Source organism: Populus nigra, chromosome 3 (genome assembly GCF_951802175.1).
Source record: "Populus nigra chromosome 3, ddPopNigr1.1, whole genome shotgun sequence".
NCBI classification, from domain to species: Eukaryota; Viridiplantae; Streptophyta; class Magnoliopsida; order Malpighiales; family Salicaceae; genus Populus; species Populus nigra.
Window position 1 is genome coordinate 1142091 of NC_084854.1, and position 23451 is coordinate 1165541.

Genomic DNA, 23451 nt, shown 5'->3' on the forward strand with positions numbered 1-23451 from the left:
AATAATATAATCACTAATGAAATCATGATGGAAAAGGCAAAAAAAAATTACTTGGTCAAGCCTTAACTTGCACATGATGGCAGGTCTGCAGCCCTTGCAGCAACAACCATCCCCAAAGTTTTCCTCCATTGCTCATCCGTGCTACATCTTATAAAAGTGAAAAAAACAGTACTAAAAGTGTTATCAATCCCTGAGATATAGTTGTAAAATCTGATTCAGGGATTAACTTGGTCGTTCAAAGATTAGGTCAGGTGGGTTAATCAAGCTTTTTAAAAACAAAAACGAAAGAACTTCTTTTGAGGAAAAAAAAAAAAAAAAGACCTGGACAAGATCTTACAACTAGGCCCCAAGAAGTTAGCTGGTGATTATTGTATGGGGATGGCATCCCTGCCATAGACAAAGAATAAAGTAAAAAGGGATGGACTTGAAAGTTAAATTATCTAGTTCAGAATCTAAGATAATTTTATTCTTGTATAAATTTTTTTTATTACAAAAAAATTAAATAAAAAATAAAAAAATTGGTTGATCCGGTGACTCGTTCAACCCGAGCCTGGTCTTATAATAAACTAATTATCAATTCGTTGATTTAAAAAAAAATCTTTTTTTGTCCAAATAATATTGTTTTTATTCTCTTTTTAAAAAAGAATATCTATTGGATTTATCTACTATCATATCTATTTTTTATTATTTAATTAAAATAAAACTAGTTTATTTAACATGTCTATGAGCCAAGTCGTATATTTGTCTTCCTAATTTAAAACGCTTTTATGTCAACTGAACTTCAGAATCTGATCGATTTATAATATTGATTTTGCATTATAGACCTGCTCTGTAATGCTTTTTTTTTTCTTTTTTTTTTGTATTTACTGGAAAATCGTTCACTGTATTCTGGTGCCCAATTCGAAATCCATACATCCAAATGCCTGAGTTCTAAATTCAGAACGAACTATAGATTGGAATTTCAAAACCAAGGAGCATAACAGAGTCGAGATTTCAAACTTGATTGAAACTCCTACAGATTGGTTACTATGAAACAGGATTCTTTAAGATTCAAATGAGCACACATTTGATGATTTTCAACTAAAAGCACACAACATTATGGCCTCAAAACTTATGCCAACGATCCTCCTTTTCCCTACACGCAACAGCAGCACGATGCTTGAGCAACCTCAACTTCTGTCAAAGCTTAGCAACCTCCGTCAAGCTTCATCGTAGCAGCCGCGTGCAGTGAAGCAAGCAGATACACCTTCCTACTTCCGTTCCTAAAACCTCATCTTTTCGGCTTCTTGGCTGTCGAAGCTTCAAACTTCGTTGTGCACAGCAAGTTCATTATTGATGAGAGCTAAAACATCAGGATTTTTTTCGTAATTGGGCAGCCCCTTTAGCAAACTTGAAGAGACCTCTATTTCGCTTCTTCCCCTGATTCTCTTTGATCCTTTCCTTTTGAGGATCCAAGGCACGATCAACTGATTGCTGGATGGAGGAGCTTCGTGGAAATGGACTAACATTCTCCACCAGCTACACCTAATCCGACATGATAACCCATATTTTCCATCATCTTAGAAGCTATGTCTCACCTCTTTGTAGGGCTGTGCTCTCAAGAAATCCTAAACAGTGCGCACTCTCGTTAAAGCATATGCCATAGCTTTACTACCAAGCTTCGCAGAGCTTCCATCATCACCAAGTGAAAATAAAAGTGCCCTACTCTTTTTTCATCGTCCCATGATTCAAGTACAGCTTCCCTCCGCAGCTAACATTACCATATGAAATTGGGCACGGAGTTATATTTATGACGGCAATAGAAACACAGGCCCTCAATTATTTTAAATTAAAATGCAGAGAATATAAATAGAACAGAAGGAAACATAAGGAAATTAGAAGAGATGCAAGGAATAAAGGCCTCGTTCAAGCTAGGAAGCTAGCGAGTATTTCTGCTCTTCATTCACCATCGATGCAATGCTTCATCAAGATCACTGTGAGCAAGGACACTCCGAACAAGCAAAAGCATTCAGAGAGTCTCTGCCTGTAACATCCAAAAGGGTACTCTGCATCACACCTCAAGCATGTGCAATTGTGCATTGCCTAATAATCAAAACAAAACCTCAGCTTATGATATTCAACACAGTCGCATAACCATCCTACTGATGATGAAAAGTTCAGGAGGATCATACATCTGGCGCGCGCACTCACAGACGCAATCATTTTGTAAGTGTTGAAGCAGCAGTATGATGAGAAAATCTATATTTTTATTCACTTTCTCCATGAAATCATTATGTGAATTGCTAACCTTTGAACAGATGAAAAACATAAATAGATTCAGAATGAAGAAATCCGTGCAAATGGCAGCAACGCATACCATCCAGCATTTGTATATCTGAGAAATAATAAAGCACCTCAAAAGATTCGAGATGGTACCCAATTGCAGTTCCAAACACACAGGTTTTATACACGTTCTTCTTTTACTATAGAGCTTGAGTTGTAAAATTTGTGGAATATTGAGGTTCGAATCGCAGGTTTTAAGTTAATTCGAAACTAATTCAAAAGCTCATGCCATGAGGTTTTATGAACAATTTATGCACACACATACAACTTTGCAAAACGCTAAAAAGACTACAAGATTCAACATAAGAAAATGAACCAGATTTTTATGACAATAACCAAAGAACATCATTGGGCAAACATCAAAATGAAAATTTGCAGAAGAAGATACTAATAGCTATGAAATAACACCACCAAAAGCTCTTGCTACCCATGCGAAAATAGTAGGTAAAGACATCACTAATAGAATGGGAAAAAAAAACTTGCTTTATTTATTAACCTTCTTTTGGCCTAATCTCAATCCCCTCGACAGTCAGCCCACCTTTCCAATCACCACTCTTCACCTCTTGAACACTCATTTCCAGTTCTCCATCTTCCCCTTCCTTGCAAAAGAACTCACCCAACTCAATCTCCAGCCACCCATCTCCCCTTTCCCTTGGATGCTGTCCATTGTTTTCACTAGCAGGCACAGGTTCTTGCATCCCCACAAGTCGGCTGCGGTTGTGCAACCCAATGCGCCTTCTTACAAGATGATATCGATGTGCTCGACCTCTCTGTGAGTCCAAATACACATTTCGCTTACCATTTTCACTACCAACAAGCCCCACCCCAACCTCCACTGGCTGGTAATCCAGCCCATAAGATCCTTCTTTTGGCTTGAACACAAGGTATGCTGCGTACAATGTTGCTGGAGATAGCATAGTTGCGTTAATTTTGCCACAGATTTCAAGCCAACATACACCAATCAGCTCTGCCACTTCCCTAAACCTGTCAGAATCCAACAAAAAAGTCATAAAAATTGTCCAATCACAAAATAAATGAAAAGAACTACACCATTAGACAAAGAAAAAGAAACCAACCTGGAAGAAGAATCAGAATTCCATCTCCAATAAGTAGGAGTATCACCCCATACAATCATCAGGTCTCTTGCAGACAGCATGTAGCATTTCTTCCCACTCTTTTTTACCAATGAAAAGCTCTGTTCCAAACCATAAAAAAAAAAAGTTAAACACAACTAGATATTCACCCTAATAAAATAATAATAAAACATGCACCGCTTGAGGATGCCACTTGTCACACCTACAAGATCCTAGAAGAACACTTGTTCTTGCCCTGTCTAGTTCAACTATATTTAAATTTATAAGGAAAAAAAAAAAGGAAGAGATTGACATGAGAGTCACCTTTTTGCCATCGTCGATAATTATGGGCTTCTCACAAAGCCTGAGATAGAGCTCTTTCTTGGAAGAAAGGGAAGACAACAGAACATAACTATCGGATGTAAATATGATAGACTGATAATCACGAGGAAGAAACCTTTCCCACACAGCATCAGATTCTTCCGCCGACTTAAACAAGGAAGAAACAATGGACAGCCTACAAGCATCCCTCGGGCCGGTGAACGCCAAAACGTTGGCTATGCATCCTTCAGGCAGCACGTTCAACGACATACCTGCTTCTCCAAGGTTCTCTTGCCGTTTGAGTTGCATGTTTTTGAGTTGGCATACTGTGCAATTTATAGAGCATGCAGTATGGGTCGTGGGGAAGCTTAGCAGTTAAGTATATGTGATTTTTATTGGCGGCTATTCAATAAATGGGATAAAGTAGAAGCTTCTTTTTTTTTGTTCTTTTTTATCTGGCTGAACTCTTTATTATTTCTTTAGAAAAGATTGAATCTGTTTTTCAAAATTTTCACATGGGATGAGTATATTTTTTATATTTGTTGATTGGATTACGCTAATAATTTATAAAGGATAATTAATATTTTGGTTTTATTAGGTGGGGTATTTTTGGGTTTCTTGTCTTATTTGAGGTAATCTCTTAATTTTTTTTAATTTTGGATATAGTTTAATTTAGAATTTTAATTGTTCTCAGTTTTAAAAATATATTTATTTTTCTATTTTAAATCATCCGATAATTTATATTTTAATAAGTTTTTTTTTCACAAATTAATACAAATATCTCGCATGATAAAGTCAAATTAAGCCAACCTAATTTATTTTAATTAAATTTGGCATGTAGTGTTGACAATTTTTTTCATATTTATTTTTTTATATAAATCAAATTGGATTTAAGTTTGTAACATGGCATTTTCGAACTAGAGAGTAGTTATCTTGTACTAGTTACGTTATTTTTTAGGGCACATCTTAAAGAAAGAAAGAAATACAAAGAGAAAAAATAAAATAAAATTAATAAACCATCAATAATTATTAGAATATCTTCACATAAGATTTCACCTTTCTAATTGTATCTATTTTTATATATATTTCATGAGCATTATAAAATTTCTCTATTAATTAAAAATATATAATATTTTTATTAAACATAAATAGACATGAGAGGTTGATCCACGGTCTAAACTAGTTTGGATTAAAAAAATAAAAGAAAAAGTTAACCTAGTATAACCCGGTCAAAAATTTAAGTTGATAATCGATACTCAATTTAAACCTAATGAAAATCTATTAATTAAAAAAAATAATATTATTTTGAATTTATTAAAAGAAATCTATTAACTTATAGTTTGGTTTTACTATCAGGTTTAATAACTATTATATATTATATATAATAAAAAGGATAAATCAAAAGGTGAAGGAAAATATAAGAATAAATTATACTTATTCTCATAAAATTTGAATATAAAATGATAAGGGAAAAAAAAAAGCAAAGTGGCTTCCCATTCAAATAACGAATATTTAATACTTAAAAGCAACATTAATTTATTTAATTACTTGGGATTAGCAAAATGATTAATGATAGAAAAATGAGATCCGAGTCAGAGGCGGTAACTTTATAGCTTTTAGCTGTGGTGTATCTAGGATGTACGACGCGGCAGAGCCGCCGTGGCCACCCATTACACGGTTCACTTCTTGGATTGTTGCTGTGTGCCATGTGGTCTTCGTCAAAAAAAGAAATCGCCATGTGCTCCCCCAACATTATCAATATTTAGTCTCCATTTTAAAAACTAGATTGAAAATTTTTAGTCGCCATGTGGAAAGAGGTGGTTTAGAAATATAATAGTCATTGTTTTTTGAAATTTTTTTATTAAAATAATATTATTTTTATTTTTAAAAAGTTATTTTTGATATAGCACATTAAAATCATCTTAAAGCACTAAAAATAATTACTTTAAAATAAAATAAAAATAAAAATAATTAAATTTTTCCAAAAAAAAAAAGAAAAAGACAATTTTATTTGAAAGCACTAAATTGCCATCTATTAAACCCTAGCTTGATACAAACGAATCCTACAAACAAGTGGGAGTCGGGATTAAATTTTAGGGTGCAAGACTAGCATGGTTTTTCTAGGAGGGTCAAAATCTATGCTCTTTTTTCTAGGGATATGATCTTAGTAATTTTTTCTTTCAGCCTCCCTGTCTGAAAATCAATGGCCGACATAGCAAAACAAACTTCTCTCCAAGCCCTACAAAAATATGTCCTCGTCTACACATCAAAAAGCATCGAAAGACGCGAATTTGCTCGTGCAGTTACCCCTTTTCGGTCTAATCTCAATGCCTTTAACAGCCAACCCTTGTCACCAAATACCAATATTGTCTAGAACTCTCATCTCGAGAGCTTCTTCTTCCCCTTTCTTGGTGAAGAACTCACCCTATTCAATCTCCAGCCATCTATCTTCTCTTCCCTTTGGATAATTTTCACCCCTTTTCACTTCAGCCGGAGCCATGGTGATGGCTTGGGTGCGCTATAGCTCAAGTCAAGATTTTATCAATATTATTTTGTACTAATATTAAATTAGTTCAAGTTAAACTTAACTAAATTAGTTAAAGAAAAATATTTTTTTGTCCATCAAATCAACCACCTTTTTCTAATTAAAATTTATCTTGGAGATTTTAATGAATAATAGATGTAGTATTTGAAATTACAGGTAGAGTATTATCAGATTGATGTGATTCATCATGAGAGCTTTCAGAATATGTTTATTATTTTCAAATTATGTCAAGAATTAATCGAAACAAATAAGTCGCAACACAATCATTTGATTAATAGATAAATTCGTCTTATTTTGACTTTGCATGTTTTCACTGCCACTAAAAAACGAGCATTTTCAGTTATGAAGCATGTTAAAAATGTATTTCACAATAAAATAAAAGAAGAGCTCTTAGCATATTTTATGATGATTTACATTGAACAAGAGCTTGCTAAAAATATTGATTCAGGTTCGATTATAAATGAATTCTATTCCACAAAACATCGAAAATTGTAGCTTCGATAGTGAGTTTATTTTTACTTTCACTTCAATTTTATGTGCTTTTAAATTTATTTTTTAATATTTTAGATAGTGTATTTAAATTAAAAATTTATTATTAACTTTACAAATTCATATATATGAGTTGATAATTGATCTTGAAAAAATAAACAGCCAAAACAAAAAATTTCTTGGCTCCGCCCTATTGCATATGAGCCCATCACCCCTTCTTACATTCCGGGCTGGAGATGAACCAAACTTACACGAGTGTGTTTGTTCTTCAAGTGGTTTTTGTGGTTGTGGTTTGAAAAAAGTAAGTTTTAAAAAAATATGGTTAACTGTGGTTAGTTGGATTTAGATATGTATTTAGTAAAAATTATGGTTGAAGTTTATGTACAAAAAAAAACATGTATAAAATATTTAGTAGTTATATGATTAATGTGGTTGTTTTTCAAAGTACTTTTTACTTGAAAATACATTAAAAAAATATTTTTAAAAAAAATTATTTTTGATATCAGTGCATCAAAATAATCTGAAAACACCATATTAATTTAAAGAAAAAAAATAAAAAAAATTTATGAAACATATTTACAAAAACATGTAAAAACTACATTTCAAACTTAATTTTTTAGTGGATCTCACAATATAAAAACATAGTTTGAGCATATTATGTTTTTTTGCATCACAAACACAAAAATTAAAGATAAACAAATGGACCCAATTCGAATACAAGGTGTGCCGTGTACAATGTTGCCGGGGATAGCATGCTTGTATTGATTTTGCCTCGGATTTCAAGCCAAGACACCCAAACAAGCTGAGCCACTTCGGAAAACCTGTGGTGTCCGAAACCATGAAAACGTATCAGAACCATAAAAGCAGGAAACAGTGAATGTGTTATGGAAACTCATGAGAGTGAAACGAAGAGGTGCCTTGAGCCAGGATCAGAAGTTCATTCCCAATATTCAGGAGCATCACTCCATGCAAGTTCGAGATCCCTTGCTGAAAGCATATAGCTTTAATTTCTTCCCACTCGTTTTTTCCAATGAAAAGTTCTGTTTCCGGACAAAATACAAATACACAATTAAATATTAATCCTGCTAGTAAGTGATGTTTCACTTCATTGTTTTTCAAATTATTTTTTTTAAAAAAAAATTATAAAATAATATTTTTTTATTTTTAAAAATTTATTTTTAACATTAATATATCAAAACGATTTAAAAAAATATCAAAAAACAATTTAAAGCAAAACAAGTTCAATTTTTTTAAAATTATGGCCAAGCGGCAATACCAAACATGTTTTAAAATGAAGAGTTTTTTATTTAAATAAAATAATTTTGTTTTGACATTGATTAACTTAATTAATTCATGATTCAAATCCTGAATTGAATTGTAGTTCAGGTCAAGTTTAGTAACTTTCGTCAAACTATTGATATTCATAGACTAGCTTCAGTACATGGCATAAGATAGAAGACAATCCAAATTCTTAACAACATAATCTCATCATCTTGCTCAATTTTTCTGGAAATTAGGAAGATTTTAGAATTAAAAAACCTTACCTTTTTACCATCCTCAACGAGGATAGGATTGTCGCATAGGCTGAGATAAAGTTGTTTCTTGGAAGAAGTTGAAGAAGAAACCAGTAGAGGATTGTCAGAATTAGAGATGATAGATTGACAATCATGGGGCAGGAACCTCTCCTAAACGACATTAGATTCCGCAGCAGACCTGAACGAGGAAGAGACAACAGACAGCCTGCAAGCATCTTGAGGACATGTAAAGGACAGCATATTTGCTATGCACCCTTCTGGCAGCATGTTTAAGGACAAGTCTCCTGCTTCTCCATTATTGTCCCTGGCCATCTTTTTGTAGTAGCTTGGGTTTCGTTGTTTCTGAGAATCAGCCTTCCGATGAGTATCTGTACATATAGAGACAGGAGGGGTCGGTGGTGCGATGAGCCAAAGCTTAGTACTTGAGTTTGGCTTGGATAAGGATTTGCCGGAGTCCGAACTAATAAACTGAGATTGAAAGAGAAAACCAGGAAGGGATTGAACAAGTCCTCGAAAAACAGAAAATTCTGAATAATTAAAATTACTCTGAAAAATAATTTAAATAGCTATATTTATACTAATATTATATCTAAATCGTGTCTAGATCGTAATCCTTACAGTAAAGGGTTAATCTATCATCCATGCAATTCCCAGAAACAACCTTGATCCAGGATAAGAAATCCATTCCACATAGTTCTAATTATCACTCCATGCCCAGATCCCTTGCAGGAAGCCTGTAACATTTCTTCCTGTTCTTTTTATGCAATGAAAAGCTCTACTCAATGCAAAAGCAGCACGCTATTATAATTTTTTTCCTCTTATGACCATTGTTAGGCAATTTATGAATTACTGAAATGAAATTTACCTTTTTCACATTATCAAAGGTTACTGGATTGTCACAGAGACTGAAGAACAGTTGTTTTTTGGAAGTTACACGCTTCAACAGCAGAGAGCCATCAGGGGAATTGGATAGAATAGATTCAAGATCACCGGGAAAGAACCGGTCCCAAACCATGCTGAATTCGGAGGCTGGCCTGAATGTAGGGGAGACGACAGACAGCCTGCATACATCCCGAGGACTTGTGAAGGACAACACATTTGCTAAGCACACCTGATCTAGCATGTCCAGTGCAAAGTGATTTCCTAGTACCTTATGATCATCGCTCTCCATTTGCATTACCTTTTTGATGAATTCCATTTCCAGTAACTTTTTTATGAATTCCATTAGCATATTTTTCCCGTGTGAGCATCAAGTTCTGGAACGGATACAGGAGAAAGCTACGAAGTTAAGGTTCTCCATGTGCCGACCCTGATTAGGGAATCTTATTAGCTGTACCAAGATTGATCAAATCCAGTCAATGCTTGAAAAATAGAAATAAAAATCAATTATATAATAATTAGACTTTTGAAATGATAAAATATGGGAAACGCAGTATGAATGCTTTCATGCATTTTGAAGCATAGTTTGATCAAATTGAGTCTAACTAAACTCTGAAAGCTTCATAGATTTCATGGATAGTTCATGAGTTGAGACCATGTTAAGCAAATCAGGCAGCTAAAGTTCATAAGAATTCAAAAATGATACAGGTACAGGTCCCCTATGTTGCTCTTTCTTTTTTCCGTTTATCTTTCTTTCACTAGAAGTGATCCAATAAGCCTGTCATGTCAAGTTATTCAGGTTTGATCTCATTAAGCAGTTACCGGTTATGGTTATACAGCACTTGAGCAAGTACAATTCCAATATGAGTTGAGACCATTTTAATCAACAAAATCAGGTATCAGAGCATTTGAAAATGTGGCAGGTAAAGATGCTACAAAATTCTTCAGGGCCAGAAATATTACCAGGCTATGAAGAGTCAACAGGCAAAATAGCTAGTATAAGTTTATAGTAACTTCTTTTTATTTGAATTCTGTGAAAAAAAATTGTGTTTGAAACCTCAGCTCGACTACAAAGATCCCAGCAAAGCAATGCCCCATTTGATTTAGTACCTTTGGATTTAAACTACATACACACTGGATAGTTTTGAATACAGACAACAGATACCATTGTTTCAACAATATAATTTTGCTCCCTTTGTGGTTCTAGTTTCAGCATCAACAGTATGGTTGGAAACTTTGCCGGCATCTAGTCAAACATGCCACTTCAGATGAAGAAGTCCAGATATCTTTAACTGCTTGGACTAGCTCCTCTTGCACCTTTCCTGTGCATCTTTAACTGCTTGGACTAGCTCCTCTTGCACCTGAGACAGAAACAAATGACATCAAGCAATTTGTTGAAAGATGATAATTTAAAATGAAGTGAACATCATAAACATGAGATCCAACTTCTATGATCACTAAAAAATTACATATTAACTAGATAAAAGATAAAAGTTACTGAAATCCTATCTGCATCCTCCTACGCACTGGACCAGCTGCAAAGGCTCTTGATAGTGATGCAATCAAGATACCAACCTTAATCTACCCACTACAGATGTGAAAAGGTAGACATGATTTCTAGAATATGAAAACAGTTGCTCATCTAGTTACCCTGTTTTGGTCTAATCTCGATCCCTTCAACAATCAGCCCACGTTTCCAATGACTAGTGCCATCAAAAACTCTAATTTCCAGCTCTCCATCTTTCCCTTCCTTGGTAAAGAACTCACCTAATTCAATCTCCAACCACCCATCTCCTCTTTCCTGTGGATAATGTCCATCACTTTCTCCAGTAGATACAGATCTTCTGCGACTAAAGCTAAATAAAGAAAACGGCCGTCTTGCATTACGGGATACCTGCCCCCACCTTCTTTCTGCACTCCAGCTAACAGTCCGTGTATAACTTTCTTCTCCATCCAGTTTCATTGCAACCGCAACTGGCTGGTCATCCAATCCATAATAGTAAGTGTCTATGGAAAGCTTTAACACAAGGTATGCTGTGTACAACGTTGCGGGTGATAGCATGCTAGTATTGATTTTGCCGCGAATTTCAAGCCAGCACACCGAAATAAGCTCAGCTACTTCTGGAAATCTGTGGGCGAACCATCAACATTTACATATCCCAATCACAAAAACAGAAAACTAAGAAAAAAAAAACTTAAAAAAGAAAAGAAAAGAAAAACCTAGATGTGGGGTCAGAATTCCACTTCCAATACTCAGGAGTATCACCCCATGTAATCAAGAGGTCCCTTGCAGAAAGCCTGTAACATTTCTTCCCACTCTTTTTTTCCAATGAAAAGCTCTATTCAATACGAAAGGCAGGACACTTTAGACAAATTATTATTCCTAATAAAACCATAAAGATCCACTCTTAAGAAAATCAAATCAGTCACATAGGTTTTGGGACATGGGACTGGACACAAGGCAAAACTACTTTTTCTCCAATGTGACAGACTTTTTCCCAACATCTCTAACCAGGATAAGAGATTATATTTACAGAAAATCCAATTCCCTTTCCATTACTATCAAACAAAATACCCTTGATGGGTCCAACAAAGACTTCAGCAAACTTTATCAATGAAAATCAACAGGTCAATTGGCCAATTGGATAAAAAAAAGAAGACATTTTGATCAAATAAAAAGCAACCCAGTCAATCAAATAATATTTAAAACAAGAAAACACAAAAGGGTCAATAAAAAAATTCAAAAGAAAGGAAGTTAATTAGAAAAGAAGAAAAATTTACCTTTCTCCCATTATCAACAAGCACTGGATTCTCACAGAGGCTAAAATACAGTTCCTTTCTGGAAGCCGCAGATGCCAACAGGCGAGAACCATCATGGGAGGTGGATAGAATAGATTCAAGATCCCTAGGAAGGAACCTCTCCCAAACAACATCGGATACGGAGGCCGACATGAACATGGGAGAGACAGCCGAGAGCCGGCCAACGTCCTGAGGAGTTGTAAACGACAGTGCATTAGCTATGCACCCTTCTGGTAGCTCATTCAAAGACATGTCTTCTGATATTTCCAATTTTTTGGTGAGAGAATCAAATCCTTTCTGCCGACGGAGTCTATATTGGAGGAGAGAGAGGAGAATGGAACAGTCACGAGGGAGGGGAAAGCACAGCAGCTGAGCCCGTTTGTTTTGTTGCTATTATTATTTTTTAATTTGTTTTTTATTTAAAAATATATTAAAATAATAATTTTTTAATTTTTAAAAATTTATTTTTAATAAAGTGCCAATATCAAGTGTCAAGTAGAAAGAATCTCAATATGTCAGTTATATGAGTATGTTTGGTATTGTGGTTACTCTTATGGTTGTGATTTGAAAAAATTATTTTATAAAAAATATTTTAGTTAAGGTTGATTTGAAAAAATATATATTTAGTTAAAATTATGGTTGAAATTGAGATTAAAAAAAAATAGTTTAATGTGTTTGGTTAATAATGCTTTTTAAATTGAGGTTATAAAATAATTTTAAAAATTATATATTAATATTGATGGTTTTTAATTTAAATATTGTAGATTTGACTATTGTTATTACAACATGAAATAAATAATACTTTATATAAAATATTTTTTATTGTTTCATTAAACTATCTACAATTCCATCACGTAAGAAATACATACGACAAGGACTATAAGTTTTTTTATTTCTTAAGCACTCAACAACATCAGGTAAAATATAATCAGGAATAAAATTGGAATTGCGATCAAATTCTATAAATGTTATGTCATCAAGCGATCTCTGTCTAATTTATGCAGTGTCATTGAATAATGTTAAACATTAGTTTCTTTAATAAAACACTATTAAAAAACAAAAAATAATTTTTATTTTTTATTTTATTGGGTCGGGTCTGATTCAATGTATTTTTAAGCTTTGAACCGGAATTGGTCCGGCGTCCGACCGGAACAGTGTAGCATGGCAACACTGTTCGTGCTAATTAATTAGCATGAAGGGCGCAGGAAGCAGCATTTGTCTGCTTTTTTTTCTCCTGCTTTTTGGACGTTGAAATGTCATGGGTCCCATGAATAGTAAATTGTTTTTTTTCTTTACCAAACGGGTTGCATTTGCGTTTTGTTAAAAACACAGACGCAACCTTGCTACCAAACGCCCTCTATATCTAAACTAGCTTCCTAGGCGTGGTTTTATTTTTTTCTTAATTTTGATTTTTTAATTAATATGTTTTTCTAAATAATTTTAAAATTTATGTTTTAATTAATACCCTTGTAATTATTTTAATTTATGTAGTCTTTTTTAATAGCATTTTTTAATTATATTGGATGCGTTTAATTTTTTAAAAGGTTAGTATAATTTTTATATAATGTTTTTATATATTTTTCATAAATTAAATATTTATTTTTTTATAATATTTTTTATATATGCAGTCCTATATGGTATTTTTTTTATTTTATACAATAAATTTATATTACAAGTTGATTTTAATAAAAAATAATTATATTAAACACAACTAGGTAAATGATCCATGCTACAATATTAAATATCTTGATCTATATTTATTTTTTAATTTTTTAAATTATATTTTTATTTATCATTAATAATTTTTATTTATTTATTTATACAATGATCATGATTTATTTAATTCAATGTATGTATAAGTTTTTCAATTTATATTTACAATGTTTTAATGTAAAAAAAAAAACATTGAGAAATTCTACATGTTTAATTTTTTTATCATGTATTGGTGTTTTCAATTTTATCTTATTCTTATGATTTTTTTTTGTTTTTCTTAACCCTTTTTGTAAAAGTTTTATTATTTTAATTTCGCCCTTCAATCCAAATTGATAGTGTATTGTTTTTTTATTAGTATTTTAATCTTTATTCTTTTGATTTTTTTTATTAATGTTTTTCTTCTTTTTAATTTATCTCTCAAAATGAAAACTTGTTTTTGCCTTTTAATTTATTTTTTATTTTAATTTTAACCCTTATTTTTTTAATTATTATTTTTTATTTTATTATTTATTATAAATTTTTTTTTCAATTTTATCATTCAATTATATATTACAGTTTGGTGCTATCAATTACTATGCAAATCATCAACTTCTCTCATGTCACCAATTCTCATTAAAAAAAAAAAAAGAGTTTCTTTAACGTTACTTGAAATAATCAATTCTCAAATACAGATTCCAAACATATGTAGGGTAAAATGCATGTTATATAAAGTAATGAGGAAGAAGGTCAGACATAGGAACCACGAAAGTATAGCCTTCTCTTTAACATCCCTGATCTTTTGATTACCAAGAAAGTAAGGAAGTTGATTTAAGTGAGCTTTATTCCTTTTCTAATAATATAAATTATTAGGAAATTTCAGAAATCAAACACACATAATTTACATGGTTTAATAACTTGCCTACTCTATAAAACTACTGATTTGTATTAATCAAACTTAGAAACAATAGAAACAAGGAAGAGGAGAAAACTCTTCTATATTCAACTCAACTCTCTCTAGGTCTTTTTTTTTTCCTTACGTACTCCTCAACTCTTTATTGGGTTTATTTATAGACCAAGTTGGGAACAAAAGCCATAAATTATGGTAAGATATATTCCACCAATTATGCCACAATATAAGATTCCACTTTGTATTATGTGGATGATGAGTTGTTCCACTTTGTAGTAGAAAGTAGAAATGGGATTATTTGTCTTCATTTTACTAACAATCTCTCACTTGGAGACAAAAAATTATGTAATTGTCTTTTATCCTTGAAGACCAACCAAAGTTTTACGTAACTTTAATTTTTCAAGTGCAACTCCCTTGGTTAACATGTTCACTAGATTATTGCTTCCACAAATCTTTTCTAACATCAACTACTCATCATCAAGTAATTGTCAGGTGAAGTGATATCTAATCTGAATATACTTAGTTCTAAAATGGAATGCTAGATTTTTTGTAAGGAAGATTGCACTCTAACTATCATTGTAGGAAGTGCCCTTTTCATTTATCTTGCTTAATTCTTTCAAGAAACTCTACAGCCATGCCATCTCCTTTGCAAATTCTAAAATTGCAACATATTCAACTTCTGTTGTTGAAAGAGCAAGGTCTTTTGTAAGGTAAAATTTCAGGAAAGAGGAGTACCTTCTAAAGTATATACATATCTTGTAGTGTTCTTTCTGTTATTAACATCTCTTACTAGATCAACATCTATAAAACCTTCAAGTGTCAAACCACCAGCTATGAAACTAAGACAAGTCTCTAAAGAACCGTCAAACCACCAGCTATGAAACTAAGACAAGTCTATAAAGAACCTTTTAAGTAACTCAAGATCCATTTTACAGCCTCTCAATGCTGCTTTCCAAGACTACTCATATATCGGCTTACAACTCTCACTGTGTGGGCAATGTCTAGTCTGGTACAGACCATATCATACATCAGAGAGCCAATAGCTAAGGCGTAGGGAATCTTATCTATGTATTCATATTTTTGCCTAGTTTTTGGTGATTGGTCCTTGTTGAGCTTGAAATGATTCCTTAAAGGTGTGTTTACAAGTTTAGCATTATCCATACTAAACCTACTGAAAACCTTCTTGACATACTCGGTTTGTGAAAGTTTTAGTATGCCTTTGTCTTTATCTCTGATTATTCTCATACAAAAGATTTGTTTAGTAGCTCTTAAATCCTTCATTTCAAATTATTTTGACAACTATTGTTTTAACTTGTTAATCTCCTCAATTCTAGATCTAGTAATCAACATCTCATCCATATATACAGCAGAATGATGTAAGAGTTGTTAAAATATTTAACACACAAACAGTGGTCAACTTGGCATCTTGTGTACTCCGAACTACACAAGAAGTTATCAAACTTCTTCTACCACTGTCTTGGAGTTTGCTTCAAACCGTATAGGCTTTTCTTTAACTTGCAGACTTGGTTCTCATTTCCTTGTATTGCAAACCCCTGTGATTATTGCATATAAATTTCTTCCTTCAAGTTACCATAAAATAATGTTGTTTTTACATCTAGCTGTTCAAGATGTAAATTTTTTACAGCTATTATCCCTAGAACAACTCTGATTGTTGTGAGATTCACAACTAGAGAAAATATCTTAAAGTAGTCAATTCCTTTTTTTATCGAAACCTTTTTACAACAATCTTGCCTTGAACCGTTTGCTTCCATCATGCTCAATCTTTACTTTATAAACCTATTTGTTTTGCAAAGCTTTTTTACCTTCAGGTAGTGTAGTTATCTCCCAAGTATGATTCTTTAACAAAGAACTCATCTCATCCTTCATTACTAATTTCCACTTGCTTGAGTTTTCATCTTGTAATGATTATTCATAAGTTTGTGGTTCACCGTCATCTAAAAGCAAAATATAATTCAAAGAAAATATGAACTATTGTGAGGGGGTTTATAACCCTTGAAGATTTGCTAACATAAATGATAGGTTCACATAGTTCTGTGTTGTCTTGTGTAGTAGTGCGCACAAATATGTTTGAATATTCTTTTGAAGACTTTTGATTTTTGTTCTGAATAGTAACATCAAGAAACCCTTCTAATGTTATGAATTTAAATTTTTGTAGACTTGTATTTGAATCGGCCATGTCTGTTTCTATACTTGATATGTCTTTGTACAAAACTTTCTCATTAAAGATCACGTTTCCACTACTGATAATCTTTCTATTCTGATCATCCTAAAACCAAAACCTAAATTCTTCATCTTTATAGCCAATAAAGAAACATTTCTTGGATTTAACATCTAGCTTGTTGCAAGCATCAGAATCTATGTGAACATAACAAGCACACCCAAAGACCTTTAGATGAGAGAGTTGTACTTCTTTTCCTCTCCATACTTCCTCAGGCAATATGAATTCCAAAGGAACTAATGGTCCACAGTTGATTAATTAAACTCTAATATGAACTGTGTCAGCCTAAAATGTTTGAGGTAACCCTGAATGCAACCTCATGCTTCTAACCTGTTTATTGATGGTTCTGTTCATCCTTTCAGCAATACTCTTTGAAACCTCCATCAATATATTCTCCTCCATTATCAGATCTCAAGCATTTCAACTTCAAACTTGATTCAGTCTCAATCATGACTCAACCATTAGATTTATTTTTGAGAAAGTAGACCAATACCTTCCTACTGAAGTCATCAATGAAAGTAACATAATATTGAGAACCTCCAAGAGATACCACTAGAGAAGGTCCTCCTAAATTTATGTGTACCAATTCTAGCTTTCTTAGTTTTAAGGTCTTGCCAAACTTTAAGAAATCGAGCTTCTTTTATTTTCTAAGAATATAACTTTCACAAATATTTAAATCAATATATATTTTTTAACTCTGACAGCTTTCCCTTCGACTGAAATATCTTCATCCACTTTTGACTCATATGGTCAAGTCTACAGTGTCACATCTTGATTTTCTACTTCAGTAAAGGCAATAATGTCTACAAATCTTGTTGTCATATACAAGGTGCCGGTTTTGTTTCCATGAGCCAAAACCATCGCTCCCTTTGATAGTTTCCACATGCCTCCAAAAAAATTAATTGAATGACCACTATCGTCAAATAGTCCAACAAAGATCAGTTTCTTCTTAAATCAAAGAACATTTCTTACATTCTGTAAGTTCCATATAGAATCATTCATCATTTTAATTTGCACATCTCCTATACCTATAATATCTATTGGTTGTCTATCAGCTAGATAGAATACATCGTGATCTCCAACAACATAGTTTTGCATTATTGATGGCATTGCTCGTCCTTGTTGCCGCTTCGATTTCCCAATGACTACGGGTAGGATTCCTAAGACCATAAAATGCCGAGAGCGCAACAGCACTATGGAGAAATTCTCCACTTTCCTTTGCTGCCATGATGAGGTCATTCTAAACGAGCTCTTCAAATAAACGATCAGCTGCATGCTACGCTTAATTCCTTGTAGTTCATAATGTTGTTCTGTGCTCTCTTTTCTTTCTTTTCAATGTTCATGCGTTGGGAGGTGTCATAACCCAATTCTGGATTATTCCCCAAAAATTTATTTTATTTATTTTATTTTATTTATCTATTTATTTATTTCAAAATAAAAATCAAATAAATAAAATAAAGGCTGGCAACATGGAGAAAGCAGGCCGGGAAATCAAGCTGCAATTTTTGAAGGAAATTCAAGGCCTAATTGTACCCCATTATGCCCAAAAATAAAGAAAAAAATACAAATTCAAGGTCAAATTAAATGGTTATTGGACGAATTTGTATAAAAATTAAGCCCAATGACATAATTGAATTTTTAATAGGCCAATTTGATTTAATCATGGGCCAAATTAAATTTTAATTATGTTTAAGAATTAATTTGGGTCCAATTGAAGGATTTAATTAAGTGCAAGGATTTAATTATATTTTAAATGGGTCAAATTAATTTTATTTTGGGCTTAATTGGTGAAAATTTAAGTTTGAAGGCCTAATTTGGGCCTAATTGAGAAGATTGAAATTTTAAGAGACCAAATTTAATTTTTACCAAGTTATTTGATTGAAATTGGGGGCCAAATTGCAAGAAAATTGAAGTTTTGGGGTTAATTAGGGGTTAAATTGAAGAAATTCGCAGCTAGGGACCAATTTGCAAAAGGCGCTGGACTATAGGGGCCTAATTGACAAAAACCAGGGACTAAATTGAAGAAATTAAAAGTTTAATGGTCAATTAGGGGTTAAATTGACAAAATCTGAGACCAAGGACCATATTGCAATAGGCGCATAAGTTTGGGGTTCCAATTAAAGTTCATCAGGGGCTTAATTGCATTAAATCAAAAGTTTGGGGACAATTAAGGGTTCAATTGCAAGAAATTGAAAGCTGGAGGACTAAATTGAAAATCTGTTAAAATCCTTAATTCAGGCCAAAACGGCGCCGTTTTCCTTATAAAAAAAGGGGGGACCAAACAACGCGTCATCTGGTCACTATTCATTATCTTCCTTATTTTTCTGAAAAATCTAGTCTGGTCACCTCCTTTGCATGTGCATTTAATGCACTTAACGTCCACCAAATTTGCCAAATCGTGCACGAAACTAATCATCAGACATCCCTCTACGTCTGGGTATGGTCGTCACCGGCTCACTGGCACATAAACGGACGTGGAACCACTCCAAAGAGGCCACCTCAGGCAGCCTGCAGCTGCAAATTGACAGTGCACCATGCCTACTTTGAACCAACGGTTGGGATCCTTTCCAATCGAATCAAGGGCTGGAATTTGTTCCCCTGTGAAGACAAGATTACCCTCTTCCACCCCTATAAATAGAAGCAGATTTCACGTTCTGAGGGAGAAGAAAATCGAACTCAAAGTTGACCGAAAACCAGCCTTCCCTGCCCATTTTTCCTGCAACTGACCTCTTCTCTGCCTTCTCTCTCCACCGTGGCTTTCAACCACCACCATCTTCATCACTCGTCTCCTCTCTATCATCCCCACCTCCAGTAGCCATCAAACCATCTTACGTGGTGGTTGCACCACTTCTCTCTCTCTCTCTCTCTCCTGTAAAAATCTTCTTCTCCGCCACTGTGACTTCGACAGCAGCGGCAACAGCAGAAGCGGCGGCCACCACCTTGCCCAGAAGCTCTTTTCCTTCCCAAAAACCATCAGGATAACAGCTCTCTCCTCAGCCACTCCGACAGCTCCAACCGCGAGCTTCCTCTCCTTCACAAGCCTTTGTTTTCTTCCTCTTCCAGCGGTGACAAGAGCCAGCCACCGGCCTCACCACCGCAACCACACCATGCGCCACCGGTCAGGACATCAGCTCCCTTAACGCCAGGTAAGCCTCCCTCCCTTCTTCTTCTTCCCCCCTTTTCTGTTATCGCTGCACGTGAACAGTGCAACCTGAATTATAATTCACGTTGCACGGTTTCGTGCAACGTGAATTATAATTCACGTTGCACTGTTTCGTGCAACTTAGTCACTGGGCTGCCAGTGACAAAGTTGCTTTCGGGCTGGACCTGTTTTAGCCCAACCCAGTTGGCTGGGCCGAGTCCACCCCGTCCCTAAAATAAAAAACAATATGTTGGGTCGGGTTCGGGCCAACCTTTTTGGGCCAATGCCAGCCCACCTGTTTTTGGGTTTGTCTTTGGCCCAGCCCACATGTTTAAATAATATTTAATTAATTAATACATATAATAAAAAATAAAATAATAAAATAATTTCAAAAATCCTTTCAAAAAAATTTTTGATTTTCTCAAATATTTTTCTACCAATTTTGCATAATATCGGGTTGTATATTTACACTGTAAAATACAAATTCGGTATTAAAATACCCAGTTTTCTCCGAAATATTTCAAAAAAAAATTCAAAAAAATATTTTGTTGCATACGGCCAAATCCTAAAATTTTTCCAAGCATATTTTTTCCAAAAACCAAAATAAATAAATAAATAAATCCAAAAATGGATATCATAACCAGTTTATGATTATCCTTTAGGATTTGGCCAACATGTCAAAAATCTTTTTCCAATCCTTTTTTAGGATCCAAATGTAGACTTTAATATTTGTGAGGTGTAAAATTACACGATAAAGTACACCCTCAAGTATTAAAGATACAAGGTGTAAAAATACGATGTTAAAATTCAGACTTTAGAATGGTTAGGATTTAACCCGATAAGGTAGAGACTCTCTCACGAAGAGAGATCTGCCTTGAGCCTTAGAAAAGACCAACGAATAGAAACCCGATTTAGAAAAAACAATCAAACAACAATGCAGCTTACCTTAGGTAGGGTGCACTGGGGGTGATGCGTCTTCCCCTTGCACAACCAGTCCCTTACCCAGACTCTCGCAGACCATAGGTTCCTAGTGACCATAATACTAGGTGGCGACTCCTAAAAATTAATCATATTTTATAATTAAATCCAAAAACCCTTCCCAACACAACACCCCTCACACAGGAGGCACAACAGAGAGCCTCCGCCGTCGCAGGATGACGTCGCGCCCCTCGCGACAGCAGGCATGATGATGCCCAGCTATGCGTCCATTATTAAAATAAATTTGAGTGTGACCATGCTTAATTAATTTGTTTTATTAATTAATACATAAAGTTTATTTTGAGTTATATTCTATGTTTTAGAGACTTTCCTGGCTTTCGTGTTTTATATATATATATATATATATATATATATATATATATATATATATATATATATATATATATATATATATACATATATGCAACATATACATTTTGTATAGCTTCCTTGCCGAGTGTGAAGGTAATATCCCAGGTATTTCATCGTAAAAAACAATGGTAACCTTTTTTATTATTATTTTTAGGTTCTCGATGAATACAAAAACCACTCATATACGAGGCATAGTACACGTAAAATAATGTAAATCAATATTTTTTTAAAAATGGTTATTACACATACTCGTAACATAATATTTATACATTTTTTTATATAAAATACATTAAAATTTAACATGTAACTACGTGGTTCTTTGCAAAAGTGTGGTCCCATGAGATGGGATTCCTATGAATTTTGTTGGTGTGACATCCCTGCTTTAATACAAATATTTGCAAGAATTATAAGCAATTAATGATAGGAAAATAAATAGTTAAGAGAAAACATTATCGTTTATATCCGTTTATAGCGTAATAATCATAATTCTTTCATATACTTGGTACATACACAACATAATACACATGAACACATCAATTCTTAAAACTAAATTATAATTTTCAAATTCGGTCATTCACTACGGATGTTATTAGCCGAAGCTAACTTTCAACCATAACCAGCCATCCATCTTAAATGTCATTATCCAAAACTAATCATCAATTCATCATGGCCTTCCACTTGGGATTCCATTAGTTGAAGCTAATCAACAAACATAACTCGAACATCCGTCTCGGAAGTCGTTAGCCGATGTGGTTTGGCTCATGGGACCCACTATAAATAAGGTTTAATCGCAGGTTCTGATGAAGCAATTTTTTCATGCTTCTTGCTGCGTTTTTGTTCCACACTGGTAATTAAAAAACAGTTATATGGGTGCCACACTCGAGTTTCCTCCAGCCACTTGCAAATATTGAATGCTTGGTGTCATCATCATCAACGTACAGAGAAAAGAAAAATGATTGGCGTGTTGAAAATCAATATTACTCGTCCATATCCATAAAAATCACAGGAAATAAAACCTAAATCTGTGTCAGGTATGGTTAACGAAAGAGAAGAGATAAAGAGAGGAATATAATATCTTGGTGGAGGGGGAGGGGAGCAATGTTAACACAAAGGGGAAACACTTGGCTTCTCTCCACTGTTCCGGCCGGACCCAAAACTAAATGCATTGAACCGAGTCCGACCTAGCTAAAAAAATTTAATTTTTTTTAATTGTGTTTTATTTGAAAAATTAGAAAGAGATCGCTTGATGACATAGCATTTGCAGAATTTGATCGCAATCCCAATTTTGTTCTTGCCGGGTCCGACCAAGTTAAAAAAATTCAATTTTTATTTTTATTTTTAATTGTGTTTTATTCAAAAAATTAGAAGGAAATCGCTTGATGACGTAGCATTTGCAGAATTTGATCAAACAATAAAAAAATATTTGATATCAATATTATTTATTTCATGATGTAATAACGTAGTTAAATAGCTTCTGCATCAAATACACATTATTATTTGCTGATAGTTTATCATACATCCTAGATAGGACTTCCACTAGTTTCATATTGGATTTTACTTTTCTAACGTTGTGACTTGTGAGCAACTCTTCTTCCCTTGATAAGAATAACCAGATAATTAGTCGTTATTTTTCCATATTCTCCGGTTCGCTCCCATCAAAGAAAGATAAAGATAGTCTTTAATTTATATTTTTTCAGTATCCAAAATTTATCCCATCAAAATTTTCAATTCTAGTAGTCGTTATTCCACCATCCATTTTCACCAACTTTGAATTTGAATTTGCTAGATCCAACGTTACGGTTGTGTCTGGAATGGTCATTTACGTTGGGAACGACTCTAGAATCAACCAAATTGGACTTCGGATGGCTCTGATCTGATCAATCAAACTTTTGAACGAATAAACGGTTATGATCAAGCCACGTGTCACGAAAAGCCGATGGCCTGCCGCACCGAATCCAATCCCAATGATGACGAGCCACTGATGACGTGAAGCTGATTGCGCAGGTGTGATGGCATTGCAGATGATTGCGCAGAAGCTCCGGCGTAGCCGATGATTGCGGGGATTCGATGACGTGGCAGATGAGCGCGCAGAAGCTCCTTCGTGTGTGATGCTGGGCAAGATATGGCTGCCATGCGGCTAAAGAATGCCAGAGATGTG

General features: G+C 33.9%; 2 protein-coding genes and 1 long non-coding RNA gene across 5 annotated transcripts; all 3 read right to left on the reverse strand.

The window, feature by feature from the left end:
• Window positions 1-928: 928 nt before the first annotated feature.
• LOC133689157 (putative F-box protein PP2-B12) lies at window positions 929-4060 on the reverse strand. Its single transcript, XM_062108934.1, has 4 exons — window positions 3720-4060; window positions 3399-3517; window positions 2819-3306; window positions 929-2023 (listed from the first exon to the last, which is right to left on the reverse strand). Exons 1-4 carry the CDS (start codon window positions 4023-4025, stop codon window positions 1971-1973), a joined length of 966 nt encoding a protein of 321 aa, XP_061964918.1. The 5' UTR covers window positions 4026-4060; the 3' UTR covers window positions 929-1970.
• A 3290-nt stretch (window positions 4061-7350) lies between these two features.
• On the reverse strand, window positions 7351-9144 carry LOC133690019 (uncharacterized). The gene is made up of 3 exons (XR_009841379.1): window positions 8904-9144; window positions 8295-8753; window positions 7351-7790 (listed from the first exon to the last, which is right to left on the reverse strand). It is a non-coding gene; the product is annotated as an uncharacterized LOC133690019 (long non-coding RNA).
• Window positions 9145-10158: 1014 nt separating this feature from the next.
• On the reverse strand, window positions 10159-12345 carry LOC133690017 (F-box protein PP2-B11-like). 3 transcript variants are annotated; one of them, XR_009841378.1, is made up of 4 exons: window positions 11946-12345; window positions 11385-11503; window positions 10663-11293; window positions 10159-10525 (listed from the first exon to the last, which is right to left on the reverse strand). XR_009841378.1 is itself a non-coding variant. In XM_062110162.1 (4 exons), the coding sequence occupies exons 1-4, from the start codon at window positions 12213-12215 to the stop codon at window positions 10497-10499; spliced, it is 780 nt and encodes a 259-aa protein (XP_061966146.1). In that variant the 5' UTR covers window positions 12216-12345; the 3' UTR covers window positions 10159-10496. The 3 variants fall into 3 exon arrangements, 2 of the variants coding, with proteins under 2 accessions (XP_061966146.1, XP_061966145.1); XM_062110162.1 differs by having other exon boundaries at window positions 10932-11293; XM_062110161.1 differs by having other exon boundaries at window positions 10815-11293.
• Between the last annotated feature and the right edge of the window lie 11106 nt (window positions 12346-23451).

Excerpts from the sequence above, each read along its gene's own strand:
- LOC133689157 (XM_062108934.1), bottom strand. The coding sequence starts at position 4,025 with ATGCAACTCAAACGGCAAGAGAACCTTGGAGAAGCAGGTATGTCGTTG. Across the intron at positions 3,307-3,398 it reads AATTCTGATTCTTCTTCCAG|GTTTAGGGAAGTGGCAGAGC; the intron begins GTTGGTTTCTTT and ends GGATTCTGACAG. Across the intron at positions 2,024-2,818 it reads TGAGATTAGGCCAAAAGAAG|GCAGAGACTCTCTGAATGCT; the intron begins GTTAATAAATAA and ends TGGATGTTACAG.
- LOC133690017 (XM_062110161.1), bottom strand. The coding sequence starts at position 12,215 with ATGTCTTTGAATGAGCTACCAGAAGGGTGCATAGCTAATGCACTGTCG. Across the intron at positions 11,504-11,945 it reads TTGTTGATAATGGGAGAAAG|AGCTTTTCATTGGAAAAAAA; the intron begins GTAAATTTTTCT and ends CGTATTGAATAG. Across the intron at positions 10,526-10,814 it reads CGAGATTAGACCAAAACAGG|GTGCAAGAGGAGCTAGTCCA; the intron begins GTAACTAGATGA and ends TTTCTGTCTCAG.